Source organism: Leptidea sinapis, chromosome 21 (assembly GCF_905404315.1).
Source record: "Leptidea sinapis chromosome 21, ilLepSina1.1, whole genome shotgun sequence".
NCBI classification, from domain to species: Eukaryota; Metazoa; Arthropoda; class Insecta; order Lepidoptera; family Pieridae; genus Leptidea; species Leptidea sinapis.
The window spans coordinates 2,086,560-2,108,905 of record NC_066285.1 but is presented as its reverse complement, the minus strand read 5'-3'; the positions used below and the strand labels follow the sequence as shown (position 1 = coordinate 2,108,905).

The 22,346-nt window shown below is 35.7% G+C and overlaps 1 protein-coding gene across 4 annotated transcripts in view; it reads left to right on the top strand.

The window, feature by feature from the left end:
• The window catches only part of LOC126970595 (integrin beta-PS), a 45,045-nt gene extending 23,077 nt beyond the window's left edge, over positions 1-21,968 (top strand). For all 4 annotated transcript variants that reach the window (XM_050816594.1, XM_050816593.1, XM_050816595.1 and 1 more), the window contains exons 5-17: positions 1,028-1,112; positions 2,267-2,437; positions 3,784-3,891; positions 5,592-5,744; positions 6,351-6,473; positions 7,038-7,205; positions 12,584-12,820; positions 14,041-14,215; positions 15,021-15,127; positions 15,796-15,940; positions 17,889-18,022; positions 19,084-19,236; positions 20,529-21,968. In XM_050816594.1, the coding sequence (XP_050672551.1) occupies positions 1,028-1,112; positions 2,267-2,437; positions 3,784-3,891; positions 5,592-5,744; positions 6,351-6,473; positions 7,038-7,205; positions 12,584-12,820; positions 14,041-14,215; positions 15,021-15,127; positions 15,796-15,940; positions 17,889-18,022; positions 19,084-19,236; positions 20,529-20,594 (1,825 nt within the window). In that variant the 3' untranslated portion in view covers positions 20,595-21,968. The remainder of the gene's footprint in view (positions 1-1,027; positions 1,113-2,266; positions 2,438-3,783; positions 3,892-5,591; positions 5,745-6,350; positions 6,474-7,037; positions 7,206-12,583; positions 12,821-14,040; positions 14,216-15,020; positions 15,128-15,795; positions 15,941-17,888; positions 18,023-19,083; positions 19,237-20,528) is intronic.
• Positions 21,969-22,346: the final 378 nt, after the last annotated feature.

Genomic DNA, 22,346 nt, shown 5'->3' with positions numbered 1-22,346 from the left:
TGAGAGTAGGTAGGCATCTATTTTTTATACCCCAAAAATTTTAATTATTGAATTTTTTTTATTACTTTAATTGGAAATACAACGTTTGCTGGGACAGCTGGTCTAGTCAATAAGTGCCTTTTTGGTCAACTTTTTTCAGCAATCTCCGAAAATTATGATTGAGGTGACATTCGATTCCAGGAGTCGGAATTATTGTCGGAACTCTTATTTAGGAAATTTCCTCCTCTTTTTAAATCTTTTTTCAAAAATCTTTTTAAGTGAGATATTTGCATAAAAAGGCATAAAAGGCATTTATTTTCTTAAAAATTGATTCATTTAGAATTCTTTTTGATGTCATTTCTAATAATTACTAGATACTACTACCGCTTTGGAAACAAATGGTGCTCTGAGAGAGAAGAAGCGGCGCAAGAAACTCTCCCAGCATTCTTTTTTGCGCTCTTTTTAATAAAAATATGCAATATTGTACAATCATTTCTATCGCTATAAAATAATCACAATCTAGTCCCAAGCTGTCCGATCATTTAGATATTCAGCAGTGGAGTAATAGGATTTACGACAGAGACATTTTTTATAAAACATTTAAATTTATTTAAATGCAAAAAACCCCTTTTTTAGTTACTTGTTAATAACTTTTATAATTTTTGCAAGCAGAACATCATTTTTCGAAAACCATCATCATCAATGGCACCTAGCCATTCCGAATCGAATGAAACCTCAATATATAATTTTCGGAGACTGCTGAAAAAAGTTGACCAAAAAGGCAATTGTTGACTAGACTAAGGTAGTTAGTTTATATAGATTTATTAAAGTAATAACGTTTATAATAAATACTTACAATGATACACTGTGTCTTAAAAGTTACTATGGTAAATTATGTTTTTACTAATGGCGCTCGTCTCTGGCCAACGGTACCTACCCCGAACGAGGGTTACATAAGAGAGTTACGAGTGATCAAAAGAAGAAGAAAGATGTAAAGAAGTTTTCACTTCAATAATGTAATGCTTTATTGGTTCATATTAATTTTTAGCTTGATATCACCGTGCGACGGCTGCGCGGCGCCCTACGGTTACAAGAACCAAATGTCACTCAGCAACGATACGGACTTCTTTGATGTAAGTACTTACATACAATAGACACTGTATCTCGCCTCTCAAAGAATAATTTAAAGACATACACACACACACACATACATACACATTTGATTTCTATTTATTATTAATTATTTCATTGGTATTTTTTATTTTTTATTATAATAAGGGACGAGACGAGCAGGACGTTCAGCTGATGGTAATTGATACGCCATGCCCATTACAATGCAGTGAAGCTCAGGATTCTCAAAAATTCTGAGCGGCACTACAATTGCGCTCGTCACCTTGAGACATAAGATGTTAAGCCTCATTTGCCCAGTAATTTCACTAGCTACGGCGCCCTTCAGACCGAAACACTGTAATGCTTACACATTAATGCTTCACGGCAGAAATAGGCGCCGTTGTGGTACCCATAATCTAGCCGGCTTCCTGTGCAAAGGAGCCTCCCACTGGTATTGTCATTTGTCGAGGAATCACTGACCCCGAAGACACAGTTTTAACTAGTTTCCGGGTCAGAGGTCCACCTCTTTTAATATCACTGCAAAACCAATGTTATTATTATTACAATTAACAATAAAATGATGTTAATAATTAGTATTATACAATAAATATTGTACATTTAGTAAATTAAGTTACTTGCAGTGAGTGTAAGAAAAGATGAAATAAAGTATTATTATTATTAAATATTATGACTGTTCGTTGTCAGTACATTTATGAAAATTTAATATACTTTCACAAAATACGTCACATTTTTGCTCTTAATAGTGATTTTCATTATTATAAGACTAGAAATAAGGGATTGCTTGTACACTTTTATAATAAAGTCCCAGCCACTGTTCAGGCATTATCTATAAATAAATTTAAATGTTTTATTAAAAAATGGCTCTGTATTTTCATCATCTGGATGTGTGGCGGTCCTCCGCAGTGCGGTTTTCAAGGAGCTTTCTTCCTACTGTGTACTACAAAGCTGTGGAATGAACTTCCTTGTGCGGTGATGATACAACATGGGTACCTTCAAAAAAAGCGCGTACACCTTCCTTAAAGGCCGGCAACGCTCTTGTGATTCCTCTGGTGTTGAATGCGGGCGGCGGTGATCATTTAACACCAGGTGACCCGTACGTTCGTTTGGGGGACAAAGTTTGTCCATAAAAAATAATATCAGGTTATGTTGTGTGCAGAAAGCAGTAGCCCGCGCAGACGTGTCGGGTAACCTGGACGCGCCCGAGGGAGGCTTCGACGCGATCATGCAGGCAGTCGTGTGCAAGGACGAGATCGGGTGGCGCGAACACGCCAGGAAGCTGCTCGTGTTCTCCACCGACGCCGGCTTCCATTACGCTGGGGACGGCAAGGTATGTAGAACTATTGGCTTCTTCTCTTTTACTATAAAGCAAATAAACTTTATTCAATTAGGCTTAAACTGAGCGCTTTTGAATCGTCACTATAAATGTTTCAATTAAATTACTGAATCTATCATATTTTCGGAGAAAGTAGAGCTCGTGAGAAGAACATATAAGAAACTTAATGGCCACTCTTTTACTCTTTTAAATTATTAGAGTATTTTACAATGGTTGTAATATACAAAACAAATTACTTTGTATGGTGCTGCATCGGATATTTCAATAGTGTTCAAAGTTATAATAGTTTTAAATATCAAATATTTCATAAAAAGTAATAAAGAATAAACTGTATAAATATGAATTATCATAATATATTGGATGCATCAACCTTTAGAGCTTCAATTCAATGTTTGTGTAAGGATGCTTCGTGAACAAGATGGCGTCATTTTATATTATAAAACTAGCTGACCCGACAGACGTTGTTCTGTATATTATAAATAAAATAATGTTTTTATATGAATTTGTCAATAATATATCATAACATCAAAAATTACTTCGTAAAATATGCACCCTGCTGTCGTTATGAAATTGTTTTACACCAGAACTGACAAACCGTGCGTCAATAAATTCTCTCATAGAAATTATGTATGGACACATCAAAGGAAAAACAAATTTGTTGTTTTTATTTAATTTAGCAGCATTTTCCTATTTATTCATCTTTTAAACCTTCTCTGGACTTCCACAAATAATTCAAGAGCAAAATTAGCCAAATCGGTTCAGCCGTTCTCGAGTTTTAGCGAGACTAACGAACAGCAATTGATTTTTATATATGTAGATAATATGTACCTATTATTTAACATATAACCATGTCTAACACGTCGTTGACTAGCACATTATTTATTAATTTATTTTCATTATTACAATATAAAGTAGAAAAAAAAGTCAAAACTGGTTACAGTATATAGGTATTAAACAAAAGAGTGAAACAGTTACGTTTGAACAAACCAGAATAAGGTAACAAATTTACAATTACTTCACTAAGCTACTTAGAATATAAACTAAACAAAATAAGGTTACAAGTGTGGGTGTGTGTGTATGTATGTAAGAGTGTGTGTTATGTGTTTGAGGATGTATGCTGTATGTGTGTGTGTGTGGATAGTAATTGTAGTAGATGTATTTTTTTTAGCTATACTTTGAACAAGTAAAACATATCTAAGTTGCGAGCCAGAGGTTGTAGAACAGCTTTGTGTGTAGTTGGTGTTTGCTTTAGGTACAGCCAGAGGGTGTGGTTTTTCCATTTTATCCCATGTTATTCCTTGTTTCAACAGCGTCGTTGTAATCAGAAGTGTTGTTCACAGTTGGGCGGTATAGTGCAACCGAACGACGGCGAATGTCACATGCAAGACAACTCGTACACTCACTCCACCCTGCAAGACTACCCCAGCATCTCACAGATTAATCTCAAGGTACAATACACTTGAAGCTAATAATGTCCATTCATACGATATTTATATAAAATAATCTGTAACCCGTTCTGTTATCACACAAGCTCACAGCACACACACTAGTAGACACTTATATAGACCTCTTTCAGACAAAGAGATAAATTGTAAGTAGCTGACACACCCACAGGCTGACATATAACATATAAACTAGGTAAAAAGTAGCTATTCTTGATATCACTCAAGTATCCGTTACTCAATACATAAATTATTATCACTTTTTTTCATTATTATATTTCATAGAATTCACATTAAAAGTAAAGTAAGTTATTATTCATGACATGTAACATTAACAAAATAAAAATATGATGTTACGAAAAGGACACTCAGCAATACTAATATTTGGGACTGGGATTAGGATAACCCTAAATCCGGCTTGCCAGGGTTTCATTCACGCCTCCAGCCATTGTAACGGACCACCATGGTGCGTTAAATGCGCCCTATACCATCCGACTTGGGAATGCTCTGAGAAAAATACGATGAACCAGCTCGCTCTTGCAACTGCACAGAAGAGCATCCGGCTATTTTGGGGAATGTTTAGAACGTCTAAAATACCTAGAGCGAATCGAATCGAAGCGCGAGAGCCTGCGTAAGGTTATCACCTCGCAGGTACATTGCGAACAGAAATTGACCTATCAAAATACCTGCGCTCAAATCACTAGTGGAAATAACAAACCAAATGTTCGCCAAACTCTGGCACAAGACTGAGTCTCGTCGTGTCAACATGTCCTGAAGATGCCTCGTGTAGAGTCGAAACACGTGTCTTTGATTGTTTTAAGACAAGTATTGGCGGAATTAACACTAAGGAAAACTCAAAATATTTGGATAATTATGGATTTCCGCAAAGTAACGCCTAAATTTTCTTAAATAACAAACGCCAACAAGAAATATAAATATAAAAATACGACATGGGTACCTACAAAAAAGCGCGTACATCTTCCTTAAAGGCCGACAACGCTCCTGTGGTGGAGGTCCATTCCTCTGGTGTTGCAAGAGAATGTGGGCGGCGGTGATCACTTAACACCAGGTGACCCGTACCCTCGTTTGTCCTCCTATTCTATAGAAAAAAAATATCCCCTGAATGGTTAATACGCAATTCGCAATTCAAACTGATGCTATCAAAACCCGAAATGAAGCTCACCCCTCTACATCCTCTGAAGAAAATCATTTGAAATGTCCACCGGATAATGGCACTACTTAAAATAATAATATATAATACTAGCTGTTGCCCGCGACGTTGTCTGCGTGAACGCTATAAAGCAGCAAAAATACTATGCCTGCTATCTAACGTGACAATATGTAGCCTATATATTGTTCCGACGTCTTGTTTTATTATTTATTGCATGTTAAATAAATGCAGTGGTAAAACACATGAATGGTGGCAATTTGGTATTTTTTATAGTGATAACCCTGACTTCTGGGAGTAATAAAATAAAATTTGTAACCAAAATTTATGAACGATGCGGGACCTCGGGTTCCGTCCGAGCGCTCTTCCAACTTAGCCAACCGTTCGAGTGACGTATGGTTCGTAAATCTTGAAGTCTCGGGTTATGGCTCCATCTACAGGATCTACTTTACAGTTGATAATCTTCTCAACCCCAATAATTGCATATTAGGAAATTGATTTGAGATGTCGCTGATGATGATGAATGGTGTGTGTTAAGGTGAAAGAGCACGCCATCAACGTGATATTCGCGGTGACGGCGGAGCAGATCAGTGTGTACGAGCAGCTCAGCAAGCACATCGAGGGTTCCAGCAGCGGCACCTTGAGCGACGACTCTGACAACGTGGTGGACCTCGTCAGGGAGCAGTACAATGTGAGCTATAACAGACCCATATATCTACTAATACTAGAACTTGGCAATATTTTTATTATAGTGTAGGAATACCTGCCTTTCCTGCCGGCAATTATCGGCAGTTTTCCCGAACTGATACGTCTTAGGGACCTAAAAGATTAAAGGATACCCCCAACTAAGGCTGGCAATTTATCTGGTGTCAAGGATATCTGGGCGGTTGCCTCACAACTTCCCATAGCCTCAGTCTCATGCTAGTTTGCTCATTCATAAAATAATTAAAATTTGTTATAAAGTAGGGTAATTCTACCCTCATTTTTGAATTTTTTGATAAGTATACCACAATTTTTTATTCGACCGTTCAGCGCCATTTAATTTTTTTTTGTTGAGATAAGTGACAATATAAGCAACACGTTCACTTGATGGTTATTATTGTGAATGGACTAATTAATAACCTTTTCATACATAAGAATCGTGACCTGCCACTTTTATTTTACCAAAATAAGAGTTAATTCACATGAAATCTTAGCGTAACCATTAGTTATCGGTAAATACTTAAATGTAAATGCGGTTGATAAGAGTGCAAACTTAGCAACATACAGAATGGCTATAATTGTGTACATTTTTCAGAAAATAACATCAACAGTTGAAATGAAAGACACATCAAGTGATGCGGTGCAGATATTGTACTACTCGTCGTGTCTGGGCAGCAAGGATCATGTTGTTCAAACCAACAAATGCGATGGTCTCAAGGTATTCAATTATAAACTTCTGTTCACATATTATTTTGCCCTGACTTTTCTCCTTCAGATTTCCATCGGATTCTTTAAAATTCTTTAAACAGTGTTAGGTTAACATTGAAAGACACAGCCAGAAATATTTGTTGCGTTTTTTAACCCAAATTTTGTACAGCAAAGGATCCATGTTCATCTTGTAGCTACTGAACTTACAAGATGGCATATCTACCAATAATGACTGGCTAAAGTCATCAAACAAAATAGCATACATATTCTGTAATTTAATATAAATAAATTTGAAGAAATATTTTCCTGACGTTTGTTATAAAATGCGATCAAAAATGTTTCCCCATCTAATTAATTATAACATTCCTGGTAGTTATTTGCTTTATGAGAATTAATTTTCTAACTCTAATAGAAAAATTAACTCAAAGAATGGTCCTAACAGATGTTGGGTAATATCAAATCTGTGTTATAATTAAACGGAACTTTACCCCACGCATTTTGATACATATTACATTAAGAATTCTTTAAAATCTCTGGAGTTTTATAACTAAAAAATGCAATCGCGATCCTATAGGTCGGAGACGTGGTCGAATTCACAGCAGAGGTAACGCTGAAGGAATGCCCGAAGGATCCCAGCAAGTGGAAGCAGACATTCACTATATATCCAGTTGGTGTTTCTGAGAGTCTGACCATAGAGTTGGAGATGCTCTGTGACTGCCCCTGCGAGCATCCTGGACATCATGTAAGTTTTTTTTCAGAAGAATGTAGAATAGTGTAGGTAGTAGAAACATCACATTTAAAGGAATTCGTGTTTAAAGTTTAATAAATATTAATGTATTTCATACAACTAAATTAACTTTCATAAAATAAGACTACCATATAATATATGTCATACTGAGCTTGTCATTTCATCGCTACTGTCTGTCTTTTCACAGGAAAATAGTTTGAGAACGGTTATCGCAACTGATGACGTATCTTTAGGCCAATCACGTGACCCAGTTGTCTCGAGACTAGAATACCAGGCGGAGTATCTTATGGATGGGCCCTTTATAATAAATAAAATATGTGTAATATGTTGTTTAGTGAAACAAAAACTATTTAATTGTTGCTCTGTGAAGAGAAATTCATTTTGTTATAAAACTCTTTCAAACATAAGTTACAATTATTTACAAACTGTCTTTACAAACTTCTGTCATCGGCTGTCAAATCGTAAACATAATTGTTGAGTAGCTCCTTCTTTTATCGAGTTTAAAAATATACTTACCGTTACAAATATAAACTGCGATATAAATTTTGATTCTGTGAGTTCTGGGAAAATAGATTACACTTCAATCCATTAATAGTAACAGTGATATGAAGCAGATTTCATTTCTCAAGCACAGTGTTTTACACAGCTGAAAAGTAACACTTGGAAAAGACAAGGATAGAATATCAACATCACAAAGATATCAGAATAATTATAGAAGGAAATACCGAAAGAAAATAGCCAAAAAACAAATTGGATCAACAAATTTACAACAAAGGTACAACTTGGAATATTTATCTTCATAATATTATTTTAATTGCATTAGGAGTCAATGTCAATATCCATTTAAAATAACATCTTAACAGGTGACATCCGTCAAATTGACACTAATCGACATTAAAATAAACATCATAAGGGACAGACTATAAAAATCAGACACGGTACTGTGCAGTTGAGTTGCCAACTGACAAAAACATTTTGATAGAAGTCAAGCGACGTTCCGTAACTCTGTGTTACATTAAAAAATGACAAGAAAAATGTCTGAAGAAATGTCACTGTTATTTAAAATGGTGAAACAGGAAATGGAAAAACAAACTTCTGTAATAACTAATGCTATAACAGAGCGAATTATGGAAAAAATAGACGGAATAATAAAACCAATAGCAGAAGAAAATAAAAACCTTAAATTAGAAATTGATACCTTAAATAAAAAAATAAATATGCTAGAAAATATTAACAGGAAGAATAATATAATAATTCATGGTCTCAACGAAACGGAAAAAAACTATACGGAACTTAAAAAAACAATCATGCAAACAATTCGGAAACTGGGTGTAAAAATTGAAGAATTCGAAATCAACAAAATACAAAGAATTGGACAACTTAAATCAGGAAAAATAAGACCAATACTTATTTCCTTTACAAGCTATAATAAAAAAATTGAAATACTTAAAGACAAAAAGAAAATGCCTGGAAACACCTACATTACAGAGGATTTCTCTAAAGAAACTTTACAAAAGCGCATAGAACTCCAACAAGAACTGAAACAAGAAAGAGAAAAAGTAAATATAGCATTTATAAAAAACAATAAGATTATTATAAAACCCAAAGAAATAGAGAAAAGGAAACGAGACAGCTCGATATCACCACAGGCACTTTCGCAACAAGATGGTTAGAAAACTTTATTAGCACCAACGAAACTGCACAAAACCGATCCATTTACATATATGAGATCCAGATCCCACTCTTTAAGTGACAAAACAACAACCCAAAAAATGGCATAGGAAACAGCAGACACCGGCAACAGAAGAAAGAATCAAATTAAAAACAAGCAACAAAATATTTACACAATACTCCCCAATCCGGCTGGTCACCGTGGGGATAGAGACCATACCCCCCTGTTTTGCTCACAAAAACCAGAAACGAAAAAAATAAAATGAATAAAGAAAGGAACACAAGTATATACATAGGAACTCTAAATACAAGAACACTAAAAACACAAGAAAGATTATACGAACTAGAACATGCATTAAAGAACATTAAATGGGATATAATCGGCCTGAGCGAAATACGAAGATCTGACGAGCAAATCGAAGAATACAATAAATATATATTCTATTACAAAAATAAAACCCCAGGTCTTGATGGAATTGGGTTATTGATAAAAAAAATACCTGAAAAACAACATCCAGGAATTCATTGGAATCTCAGACAGAATAGCAATACTCAACATTCACCTGTTTAGTAATAAGCAACCTATTTCTATAGTGCAAGTTTATGCTCCAACAGAAAATGCAAAAGAAGAGACAATAGACGATTTTTATAATAGTCTAAAACGAACTATGGAGAATTTACACAAAACAGTGATAGTAATGGGAGACCTAAATAGTCTAATTGGTAAACGCAACAGCAATGAAAACAAATGCTTAGGCTTATTTACATCCGAAAAACGAAATTCAAATGGAGAGAAACTAATTGAATTTGCTCAAGAATATAACTTACGGATAATGAATAGTTTTTACAATAGGAAACTTCAACATAAGTGGACATGGATTTCACCAAACGGAGTTTTCAAAAACGAAATAGATTTTATACTTACTAACAATCCAAATATATTTTTGAATGTTAATACTATAAAACAGCTAAACTTCAACACTGATCATCGAATGGTGCGCGCCGAAATCAGGACCTGCAATAATAAACACTCAAGAAAACACTTTAAATCTGGCGGACAGCGACCACATATACCTGTACCAGATAACATGTTGGAATATGTTAAAACAACACTAAAAGAAAAAACAAACGCAATACAGAACGTACAAGAACAGTATGATGTTTTAGTTAACGAATTAAAAAAGCAGAAAAAACACTCAGCTCAAATAACCTGATAAAGGATAAAATTGGAAAAGAAGCCCATGACTTAATCCAAACACGACGAAATATGAGACAGCAAAAACCAATAAATAGACAAGAGATAGCAATTATAAGCAAACAAATAAACACATCAATTCGAAAACATAAAGAAAAGATAAGAATAGAAACCATTAAATACCACATAGAAACTACCGGAGGAGTTAAAAAAGCACAAAGAGAACTGCAAGAATATACAAATTGGATACCAGAAATGAGCAAACACAAGAATAAAAAGAATAAAACCAAACAACAGGATATATTAGATATAGCAACATTCTTCTTCCAGAACTTGTACAAGGATGACACGATATATTCAATAAAACACCTTTTTTATACAGAACAAGAAGAAGCGATTCCATTAATAATGAGGAACGAAGTTGTAAAAGCGATTGACACACAAAAAAAACAAAAATCACCTGGAGAAGATGAAATTTCAAATGAACTGCTTAAAGGGTTAAAGAACGCTGTATTGGATAACTTAGTGAATCTGTTTAACGAGATTCTAAAGAAGGAACAAATACCCTTCCAATGGGCAACATCAACCATAACTTTAATTCACAAAAAAGGTAAAAAAGACGATATTGGCAATTATAGACCCATTAGCCTCATGTCAAACCTTTACAAGATATTTTCGAAGATATTACTGGATAGAATCACGAACTTGTTAGAGGAAAACCAACCGAAGGAATAAGCTGGTTTTAGAAGCGGGTTTTCTACTATAGATCACATACATACAATAAAACAGGTCACAGAAAAATACAAAGAATATGGTCTACCCTATTATCTAGCGTTCGTTGAGTATAACAAAGCATTTGACTCTGTCAAACATGGACCGATATGGAAAGCATTAGCTGACCAAGGAGTACCAAAGAAATACATAAGAATTATTGCAAATGTCTATAAAAACATGACAGCGAAAATAAAAACCGAAAGGGCGGGAGATCAATTCCAAATTAAAAAAGGTGTAAGACAAGGAGATCCTCTTTCCCCCAAACTATTTTCGGCTACATTAGAACATATATTTCGCAAATTAAATTGGACAAAGTATGGGATACGAATAAACGGGATGATGCTGAACCACCTCCGATTTGCCGATGATCTGATAATAATTACAGACAAGCCAAGTAAACTGCAGGTCATGCTCAAAGAACTAGAATCAGAAAGCGAAAAGGTGGGCCTGCAGATGAATACAAAGAAGACCAAGCTGATGACGAATAGTTTAAGATCACCGATTGAAGTAAACAGCGTAACAATAGACTACGTCGACGAATATACTTACCTCGGCCAGATAATCTCCCCTACGAATACTACCTCAAAGGAAATACATAACAGAATAAATATAGCATGGAAACGTTACTGGTCCCTAAAGGAGATTATGAAAAACCCGTCAATGCCACTAAAACTCAAAAGTATTGTTTACAACACCTGCATACTCCCAGCCATGACGTATGGATGTCAAACATGGGCACTAACCAACGATAATCTCAACAAACTAACAACATGTTAACATAACATAGAAAGAAGTATACTAAGGATTAAGAAAAGCGATAGAATAAACTTAAAAGAAATAAGAAAAAGGACAAACATTGCAGACGTATCACAAACTATTAGTAAACTCAAATGGCAATGGGCAGGACACCTAATACGAGGCAAACAAGAAAAATGGGCCAAAATAGTAACAGAATGGTATCCTAGAGAAGGAAAAAGACAGAGAGGGAGACCGAGTCGTAGATGGAGCGACGATTTAAAAGATGCCGCTGGGGTGACGTGGAGCAGATCATGTCATGACCGAGAACAGTGGAAGAGCCTGGGGGAGGCCTATGCGAAAGCAAAACAATCTGTGTCGATGTCTACTGCAAACTAAATGTAAATCGAAAACTATGTAAAGATTGTTATTAAAGGCTATTATTATTATTATTTACAAGCCTGTAAAGAGAAACAACATTAAAAGCTAATGCTCCAATTTATATTTTAATAATCTAAAATGATAAATATTTTTTATTTTACAAATAATCCTCGTTAATTTTCTATTACATAAAACCAGAGTGAACGAAAAAGAAGAAACATAGTGCAAAGTGCTGCCACCATAGAATAAATAGACATGTAAAACTTCGACATTTACGGCCTTACAAATAAACTTGGTATAAAGTTATAACTGATGATAAACAAAGAAAATGCAAAATGTTTACAATATCGTTGACAGCACTGTCAATACAATGATAATTCTAAAGTTTTCCGAATGACAAGCTGCCTTGCAAATAAACGCGGGAAACCTTATACCGAACAAACCATTCGGAAGCAAAGGTCTATTTGTAAACATTTTACATGTTCTTGGTTTATGCTTAGTTATAACCTGATGCCAATTTAATTTGTAAGGCCGTTAAAGTCAAAGTTAATGTGTGGGAAATTTTAATGAAATGGAGAGCCAAAAGATTTGAAAATTTACATATGTGTATCGGCAGGCGTACAACGACAGCCCGCTGGTGTGCAACGGGCAGGGCATCAGCGCGTGCGGCGTGTGCGTGTGCGAGGCGGGTCGCTTCGGCAAGGCGTGCGAGTGTTCGGCGCACGGCGGCGGCTCGCTGGAGCAGGAGCGAGGCTGTCGCCCGACCAGCGCCGGCTCGGGCCCGCTGTGCTCCACGCGCGGCACGTGCGTGTGCGGCGTGTGCGAGTGCAACAAGATGGACGACCCGCTCAAGGTGGCTCATTCACTCACTGCACCGTCGGACCACATGTCACAAAGAGCAAAACAATTCTTAAGGAATCAATTTTGACTAAATATATGCCTTTTTTATACCAAACTTCTATCATCCTCACTATCTGGATTGATAGTAGTAGCGTATATCAACTGCTTTCTCAAAGGTTTCGCCCACTTATTATAAAACTGTGGAATGAGCTTCTCTATGTGAGATGTCTAGGTCAATACGACCTGTATGTCTTCAATATCGCGTCCACATATTTACTAGGCCGGCAACTCTCCTGTGATTCCTCTGATGGCGGCGCTCTGACCTCTTATTCCATAACAAAAGACATCTGATCACCGCGCCCGGGAATCAAAGGTCTTATTTTAATGAAATTAATCGGTTATCATTTAATCATACCAAAATGGCGTCATTTAAGATAAAGTGAAAAAATCGTGATATAGCAAATATATTTAGTATATGAAGTAAAAGAAATGTTGTGGAAGATAAGGTTAAGACTAAAAATATGCCTGAAACACCACATGACAACGCACTATTGACATCAGCATAGTTCTGATGAAGACTAAAACTACCTTGACGCTGGACTCGTAAAGTGTACAAACCAAATTCGTTGAAACCGTCGCTTGAGTTTGGTTATGAACTCCATTATACATGATTTTAAATCCAGTACTATATCGTATATAAATATCGATTTTGATGAGATAATCACATTTAAAAATGTGAAAAACAAAGTAATAACATACCTGATTAAATATCTAAGGGGTTTTGATTTTTTATTTTACTTAAGGCATAAAAGGCATTTATTTTCTCAAAATTGATTCCTTTAGATTTCTTTTTAATGTCATGCTCTGAGAGAGAAGAAACGGCGCAAGAAACTCTCCGAGCATTCTTTCTTTTGCGCTCTTTTCAATAAAAATATACAATATTGTACAATCATTGCTATCGCTTCATCAGGCTGTGGGATCACTTTAATATTCAGCTGTGGAGTAGTAGGACTTACGACTGAGCCATTTTTTAACAAAACATTTAAATTTATTTATAGAAAATGCCCGAACAGTGACTGGGACTTTATTATAAAGGTGTATACATTTACCCTTAAAGCTGTTATGTATCTTATGTGGTGTTATGTGCTTTTAAGTGGGGTCTCTGCATTCTACTTCGTAAACGTGTCAATTATCGTACGGGGTGTTTTAACACAGTGTATATTTGGTTGGCAGGTGATATCTGGTCCGTTCTGCGAGTGCGACAACTTCACGTGCGACATGAACAAGGGACTGCTGTGCTCGGGTCCGTCGCACGGCGAGTGTGTGTGCGGCAAGTGTAACTGTCGCCCGGAGTACAGCGGGCCTGCGTGCCAGTGCCTCAAGGACCAGACGGCTTGTATATCACCCGGTAACACTAACAAACAAATCTATCACAACAGGAACAGGCATCAACTTATAATGCCTACTACTGGGCTAAGACGAGTTAGTAGTAGTAATAGTTAGTAGTTTGTGTGGTAAAGGTTACTATAACATTTAATGACTTTCTTAATGATACCACAGATTGGGAATTGAGCAACCACCCTCAGGCTTTTAAATAATAAGTTTAATTGCACAATATTACTTAAATGTATTTATTTGCTTAAAAAAAGCCTTTAAAAGGGTTTTGTTAATTAAACCGGTTTGATACAAGGTAGAATCATTTCACAGAGCAAAGTACCTACATGCGTTCAGTTATTTTTTGTTATTTTACGGAACTCAATCAGACTCATTTCAAATTCAATATTTATTTTACTGTTTGTCACAAACAAAAGATAGTACAATAAAGGAAAGAGAATATGTGAGAGAGAGAGGATATAGATATTGGTTATCTATCTATATATTATGTCTTAAAACACTTTACATTTGTATACTTTTTTCCCATTCTTCTTATTTATTATGCAAATTAAATTTATCGCAAAATTTATGGACGATGCGGGACTCGAACTCGTGCCTCTCGGGTGCCTTCCGAGCGCTCTTACCAACTGAGCCTACCGTTCGAGTGACGCATGGATCGTAAATCTTGTTATGTCTTGTTGAACTCCCAGGCTGTGGCTCCATCTCTCAACAGTGGATTTCTTATTTATTATTTGAGAGATATTAATAATTTTTCTTTTGTCTAATCTCATCTTCATTATTTTAGTTACAATTTCACGCCATTGTTTTTTCGTAAACAGAGAACGGCAAGATTTGCAGCGGCAACGGTAAATGCGTGTGCGGTCAGTGCGTGTGCAACGTGGACGATGATCGGCACTACACGGGCAAATACTGCGATAGTTGTCCGGTATTTATTTATTTATTCTAACTTATTTTAATTCATCCTTAGATACTCAGCGATAACCTCACCAGCAGCTGTAACTTAGGCTATGAATATAATTTAAATTTCTTAAAGTTTCTTGTTAATCTTCCATACTGACTACCAGTAGGAGGCTCCTTTGCACAGGATGCCGGCTAGATTATGGGTACCAAAACGGCGCCAAATTCTGCCGTGAAGCAGTAATGTGTAAGCATTAATGTGTTTCGGTTTGAAGGGCGCCATAGCTAGTGAAATTACTCGGCAAATGAGAAATAACATCTTATGTCTCAAGGTGACGAGCGCAGTTGTAGTACCGCTCAGAACTTTTGGGGTTTTTCAAGAATTCTGAGCGGCACTGAATTGTAATGGACAGGGCGCATCAATTACCATCAGCTGAACGTTCTGCTCATCTCGTCCGTTATTTTCATTAAAAAAAAAAGAAATCACATGTTCATGAAGCATCCTTACACAAACAATAAATTCAAGCTCTAAAGGTTGATGCATCCAATATAATTTATTTTTATACAATTCGTTCCTTATTAAGTTTTATGAAATATTTAATATTTTAAACGGTTTTAACTTTGATTCATATATTGGATGCAACACCTGGTACCTGTAGTTAATGTTGAGTGTAGCCGTGGTATTTGTCGCGACAGACGTGTCCCGGTCGCTGCGAGGACTTCAAGCAGTGCGTACTGTGTGAGGTGCACAAGCGAGGGCCGCTCTACAGCCCGGACCAGCCGGGGAGGGACTGCGGCGACTGCGCACTCTATCCCGAGATCGTCGAGGGCAAGATCGAAGGTACAACACATAAGTTACACTTCGATTGGCATACCTATTAGGGTGAAGATTAGGGCTGCCATCTCTGAAACCTGGCAACCAGGACAAGAAGTGTGAATACCCCGGATTTAGGATCTTAAAACCCGCACATGTCCCCTTTTTTAGTTATTCCGCGGGATAAAAATAGTGTTGTAAATCGTTTATAGTTATTTAATCAGGATATTGCCTGTTTTACTTGTCAGGTTTTCGGTATTTATCAGTAGTTCCGAGAGCCATTAATTTTTTTAAGTTAGAAATTGATAAAAATCAATACAATATTATCCATGAAATTGATTTTATTAAATCACTGACGAGACTGTTTCTGTTTTCAATAAGATATTTCTTTCTTTTGTCCACTATATTGTTGTGTTGGAGATTCGGTTGTTCGCGGAAACCGCGCCGCGCGCGGCATTTAGGCGCGGGTGTGACTTTACAATTTTTTAAAGTCCGCGCGGACGCTCCCCGGTCGCCTTCTAAACTAGGACAAATCTGGGGATGGCAGCCCTAGTGAAGATTATCAGTGTGAATTCAAACCACGCGCGCGACATGCACTTAACACTGGTGAAATTCTTTAAATTTATTTAAAAACTAGCTGACCCGACAGACGTTGTTCTGTACATAATAAATAAAAAACTGTTTCTTTATGAATTTAATAACTTAAAATTTATAAATCTACATATAGTTTGTTGTCAAATGTCAAATACTATAGTGTCGAAATTTAATATGTGGCAATACTTAAGATTAATCAATCTACAAAAAAAATAATAGATAGTTAACAACTGTAGTTAATCTACCAACTATAGTTAACTAAAACTAAGTGTATTTATTACCTCCTGAGAAACTAAGAAAGATATAAAATTTCTAATTAGTTATTCATTTCAAACTATTCTTTCAATTTGATTTCTGAACGACGGGGGACACATCAAAGGAAAAACTAAATTGTTGTTTTTATTTTATTCACAGCATTTTCATATTTATTCACCTTTTTAACCTTCTCTGGACTTCCACAAATAATTCAAGACCAAAATTAGCCGAATCACTCCAGCCGTTCTCGAGTTTTAGCGAGACTAACGAACAGCAATTCATTTTTATATATATAGATTGCAATCAACCTGTTACTGAGGACTCCCGACTTTCTCGTGCGTATGCGCTTACTACATTATATTATTCACTTCGTTACTTGTCTGAATGCGCTGCACACTAATCTATTTTTTATATTTTTTATATTCTTTTATTATGATTACATTCAAAAAATAAGAAATGTATATTTATTATACTAATTCTAAACTCTATTCGTTTTTGAAATATTTTATTGCATATTTTTTTTAGATTATAGTTTTTATTAATTAGAAATTTTTAATATTCAGTGGCATTTTTCAATTATACTGGGCGTCCCGAAACTTCCAAGCTTTTAACAAGTCTCCTGCTCTAAGAAGACTCCGGTGTTACTAGTCCGCAGGACGGAGCAAGGAGTGTTAATCCGCGGCTATACCAGTGGGAGGCTCCTTTGTACAGGAAGCCGGCTAGATTATGGGTACCACAACGGCGCCTATTTCTGCCGTGAAGCAGTAATGTGTAAACATTACTGTGTTTCGGCTTGAAGGGCGCCGTAGCTAGTGAAATTACTGGGCAAATGAAACTTAACATCTTATGTAAGCTCAAGTGATGAGTGCAATTGTAGTGCCGCTCAGAGATTTTAGGCTTTTTAAGAATTCTGACCGGCACTGCATTGTAATGGGTAGGTCGTATCAATTACCATCAGATGAACGTCCTGGTCGTCTCGTCCCTTACATTAATGAAAAAAAATACTGCCACCACACCTAGCACTTTCACAAAACAGCGGTGCACTTGTATAGTACGCCATTAAAGGCCATATTTAATTTTGAATGTAAGCATATTTCAGAAGTCCTTTATATCTAAATTGTTGCAGCGAACGAGACGTTGAACGAACATCTGTGCAGCTTCTACGACGACGAAGACTGTCTCTATGTGTACGTGTACTCGTACAACGACACCAGGAACCTCTACATCCGAGCGCAGAAGGAACACGAGTGTCCCAGGAAGGTGGGCTATTACCAATTATCTATACATTGATGGGTGATGACCGGATACAATTTAAGTGACTTATCAGAGAATTTATAAAAGTGATAGAGTTTTTTTGACTGTATCAAATTATCGATCAATCTATTGACATCCGAAAAGATTAGGAAAATGACTCGAGATGTCGCTTTTGCAAATCTAAACAATTTCTTATGTTTTAAAGTGATAACCCTCACTTCTGGGATTAATTACACAAATAAAATTTGAAAACAAAATAGAAAAGATTAGAAGCCACAACCTGAGACTTCAAGCAACCAACAAAGCATTCAAGATTGATCAACGATACGTTTCTCGAATGGTTGGCTCAGTTTTAAGAGCGCTCGCACGGAACACGAGGGTTATTACCTTAAGATAATATTTTATTGTATCTAATTTTAATCTTATTTATTATTAATGTAAACCATGAAAAAACATAACATAACTTTTTTCTCTCCGTGCACAGATTTTAATCCAATACCTAAATGTTACTCCTTGATACGCTAAGGCATTCGGAAAAGTTTCATGAAAGTCAGGCCATTAGTTGAAGAGATTAGGGTATACGACTACAAAAAACAGACGGACAGACGGACAATTTTTTTAAATTTGTAGTTTTGTGCTTATTTCCTCGATACTTAAGCTTAAACTATCTTTCTTATTAATAAACGCAATGAAAAGTTACTCCAAGTTTAAAATTACTTCTCACTCTCATGTTTTCTGAAGTGGCTAAGGTAAGATAAGGACAAAAAATTAAAAAACATAATTTTATGAACGATGCGGGACTCGAACCCACGACCACCTCGCGGTCAGTGCGAGTGCTCTCCGAACTGAGCTAACCGTTCGTCATAAAAACTTGTATGCTTTGTTCAACTCTCAGCCACGCCCATCCCAGAAGTGAGGGTTATCACTTTAAAAAACATAACAAATTGTTTAGGACAAAAAGTCTTAAATTTGGAATAACTTACTTCGCCTTTATTAATAACACAGAAAATGATTAAGTTAGGCAGTGGAAGTTATGTAGGGAGAGTTTTAAACTGTTGTATTGACAGGTGTTCATTCTGGGTATCGTACTGGGCGTGATCGCTGCTATAGTGCTAGTGGGTCTGGCGCTGCTGATGCTGTGGAAGATGGTCACCACTATCCATGACCGTCGAGAGTTCGCGCGCTTCGAGAAGGAGCGTATGATGGCCAAGTGGGACACGGTGAGGCTTGCATTACCATCATTTGATGGATTTATCATTAGGTGGAAATAAAAAGTATTTATATAAAGAGATTTAATTTTCTTCATAAAAATTTGCTTAAAATTGTTAAATGTCATTAAACTAAAACCAAGGGAAAGATTTTGTTATAAAAATAAATAGATATTTGTTATAATGGCCATTAATTAACCTATATTATAATAAGAGTTATTTTACTTAACCTTGGACTTGTGAGCACCATTTTATAAGAAGCTTGTGGTCTATACGTTGTAGAGCTTCTTTCGTCTGTCTTCCACCCTCTTACGTCCAGAAGTCATCAACTTTTAATTAGCGATTCAATTCTGATGCAGATCAGCTTAGGTACCTAAACTGAATGGCTAAGATTCGTACCATGAAGTGCCTATAACTGTACGGCGTTTAAATCGCTTATGGAAGAATGAACGATTTAAATTTGTCTATGATCCGCGGTGTGAGAAAGAGATGACGCTGTACAGTCGTTGCATAGGTCTGTCTCTCTTCTAAACGAACCAACTAAAACAGGTTTGCGATCCAATTTCCGACTTGATTTGACGTTGACCTAAATTGGATCGCTCAAATGACGTCGTGGTTTGAAATAGCGAAGCAGTTCATTTTAGGTCGTCATTAAATCGCAATAACAGTTCATGGTAGGCCCGCAGTCTTATTACGTTCAGTGCTTATCATGTAACTCCTTGGTGTGCTACGTAATGACTGATGCAGGCCATCCAGAGAGGCAGATGTTTCTGGTCTAATTGCTGTCATCTCCGAGCTTTTCCCGGCTAACTTATCAGCGACATCGTTAGCTCTTGAGCTACTGTGTCCTTTAACCCATTGGAAAGGTCTATCCCATGTTAACATCTTTAAAGGCCAGAAGTGTGAATGAATGTTCTATTCTATCTACTTTCTATTTTTATTCACAATAATATAATAATAAATACTAATTTATTTCTCTTAAAAACATGGGTTTACAGCACCAGCGCAGTGGCCAGAGTCAACTTTTAGGCAAATAATTCCCGTACCAGGTGTCTCCGTTCCTTCATTTCAGCAACGTTATTTTTAAGAAAAGTTTTAGTGACATGGTAGTGAAATAATAATAAAGTTATGAAATGGATAAAACATTACAACTTAAATATATAAATATTATTATTAATAATATTAATTATAAGAAATTACAATTTTAATATTATATTATTCTTATAGAGAAGACTTTTAGTGCTGAAAATTACCTAGTATTATGTATTATTTTTGTTAAAATTTTATCAATTTCTCTTTCGCAGGGTGAAAATCCAATTTACAAGCAAGCGACGTCGACCTTCAAGAATCCAACATACGCTGGCAAATAAATAGTTGGATATGTTAACACTGAAAACAACTCACAACATCAATTAATCAATCAAGGCGTAGCCCCTGCCGCATTGTACGCGACTCGAGTTGATACCAATATAGCTATAATATAACATGAGTCATGGGAAACATTGTTATAGTTTTATGACTAAAATATGTTAATTCAATAACGGCCGTTCCCAATTTATTACAGATTTACTAATTACTACCTTCTACTGTCAGTTATTAGCTATCAATAATCTGAAGCTGTCCCAATATACCCGATAAGTCATTCTTATCGCCTTATATTGGGACGCGTGAATTGCAATTTCCATACAAACTTCTATCGCTGGTAAGCTGTACGTCGTCCCATTGACAGGCAGCGTGTACGGATAAGGTGAGTTACTGTCGATAAGTTTATTGGGACAGAAAAGTCAACGTTAGTTACGGTTTTTATCTCAAGTAAGCGATAGACTGAATATTGGAAACGGTCGTTAGTCATCAGTATTGAGAAAATATATTTGTATACATGTAGAGGTATTAAAGTGTAGTTGCTAATAAAAGCCTTAAATCGTGCCTTCAATATACGTTTTTCGATGTTTATTATAATAAGATTAATATTATATACATGTCTATTATTATTGGTATAGTGCAGTCGCGAACTAGGGAAAATATCGGTCATTGATCTATTGGTTTTCTCTTTCTATCTCTCTCACATAGGAAGATGTGTAATGTTTGAAATTATTTCTGTTCTCCAGCAATGTTTTGTAATAATAATACATTGTGTATAACAATAATTTTTGTACATTAAATGCTTAATAGAGGTCTGTTTAAATCTCGTTTATATTATATAGTACGCTTTTGTACTTATGTGTGTGTGTAGGATGTGTGTGCTGTTTTAGCTGTGTGGGATATTAATATATAACCTTAAAATTTAACAATAACTATTATAACGGAGAATTATATCAAAATGGACGGAAATTAATCGATATTATAGTATTCTAGTTGATACCACAGAATACTTTTTAAGGTACGCTAATTTGCAATGATTATTTATTACTAGTAATGTTATCACTGCCTTTAATATTCATTATCATTTCGATAAATACTAAAAATATGACTAAAATGTAACATTTAGTGCCATTAGCAATTAAAATAAGAGTGTTTTATTATTTATTATTACGCATACGTATAATTATTATATTATAAGATCAATTAAATAAGATATGCAACGCTACAGTTAATTTAAATATTTTTACGACTGCATTTTCAATGTTTTGTTTTGGAACTACTATTTTATGTGATATACTGATTGTGAAAAGATTTAAATGTGACGAATACGACTCGAAATAATTGTGGCCTTTAAATTAGAGCTAATAAAAATTAACTTAATTTATATTTGTTTTATTTCTATGAACATTTTGTTTGTTTTTTCATTTTCAGTCGGAAGACGTCCACTGCTGGACAAAGGCATCCCCCAAAGAGCGCCATGACGAACGCTATATTGTTTGTTTGGATAAATAATTTATTTCAATGCGGTGCTCCACTTTTAACGGCTCCAAAAAGTACAATATCAAATATATAAACGAACTTAACGGTCACCTGTTGGTAAAGAAGATCGGCTTGCTATTACTATTTGGAACCATAACCAACCACGTGTATCGAACAGCTGCTACAGTGATTGGGCATCCGTACTCTATGAACGGCTTGTTTTGTTGGCATTGCGTAGAGTGAACGTAGTGTTTAAATTCTCTTTGGCATGGACACAATTA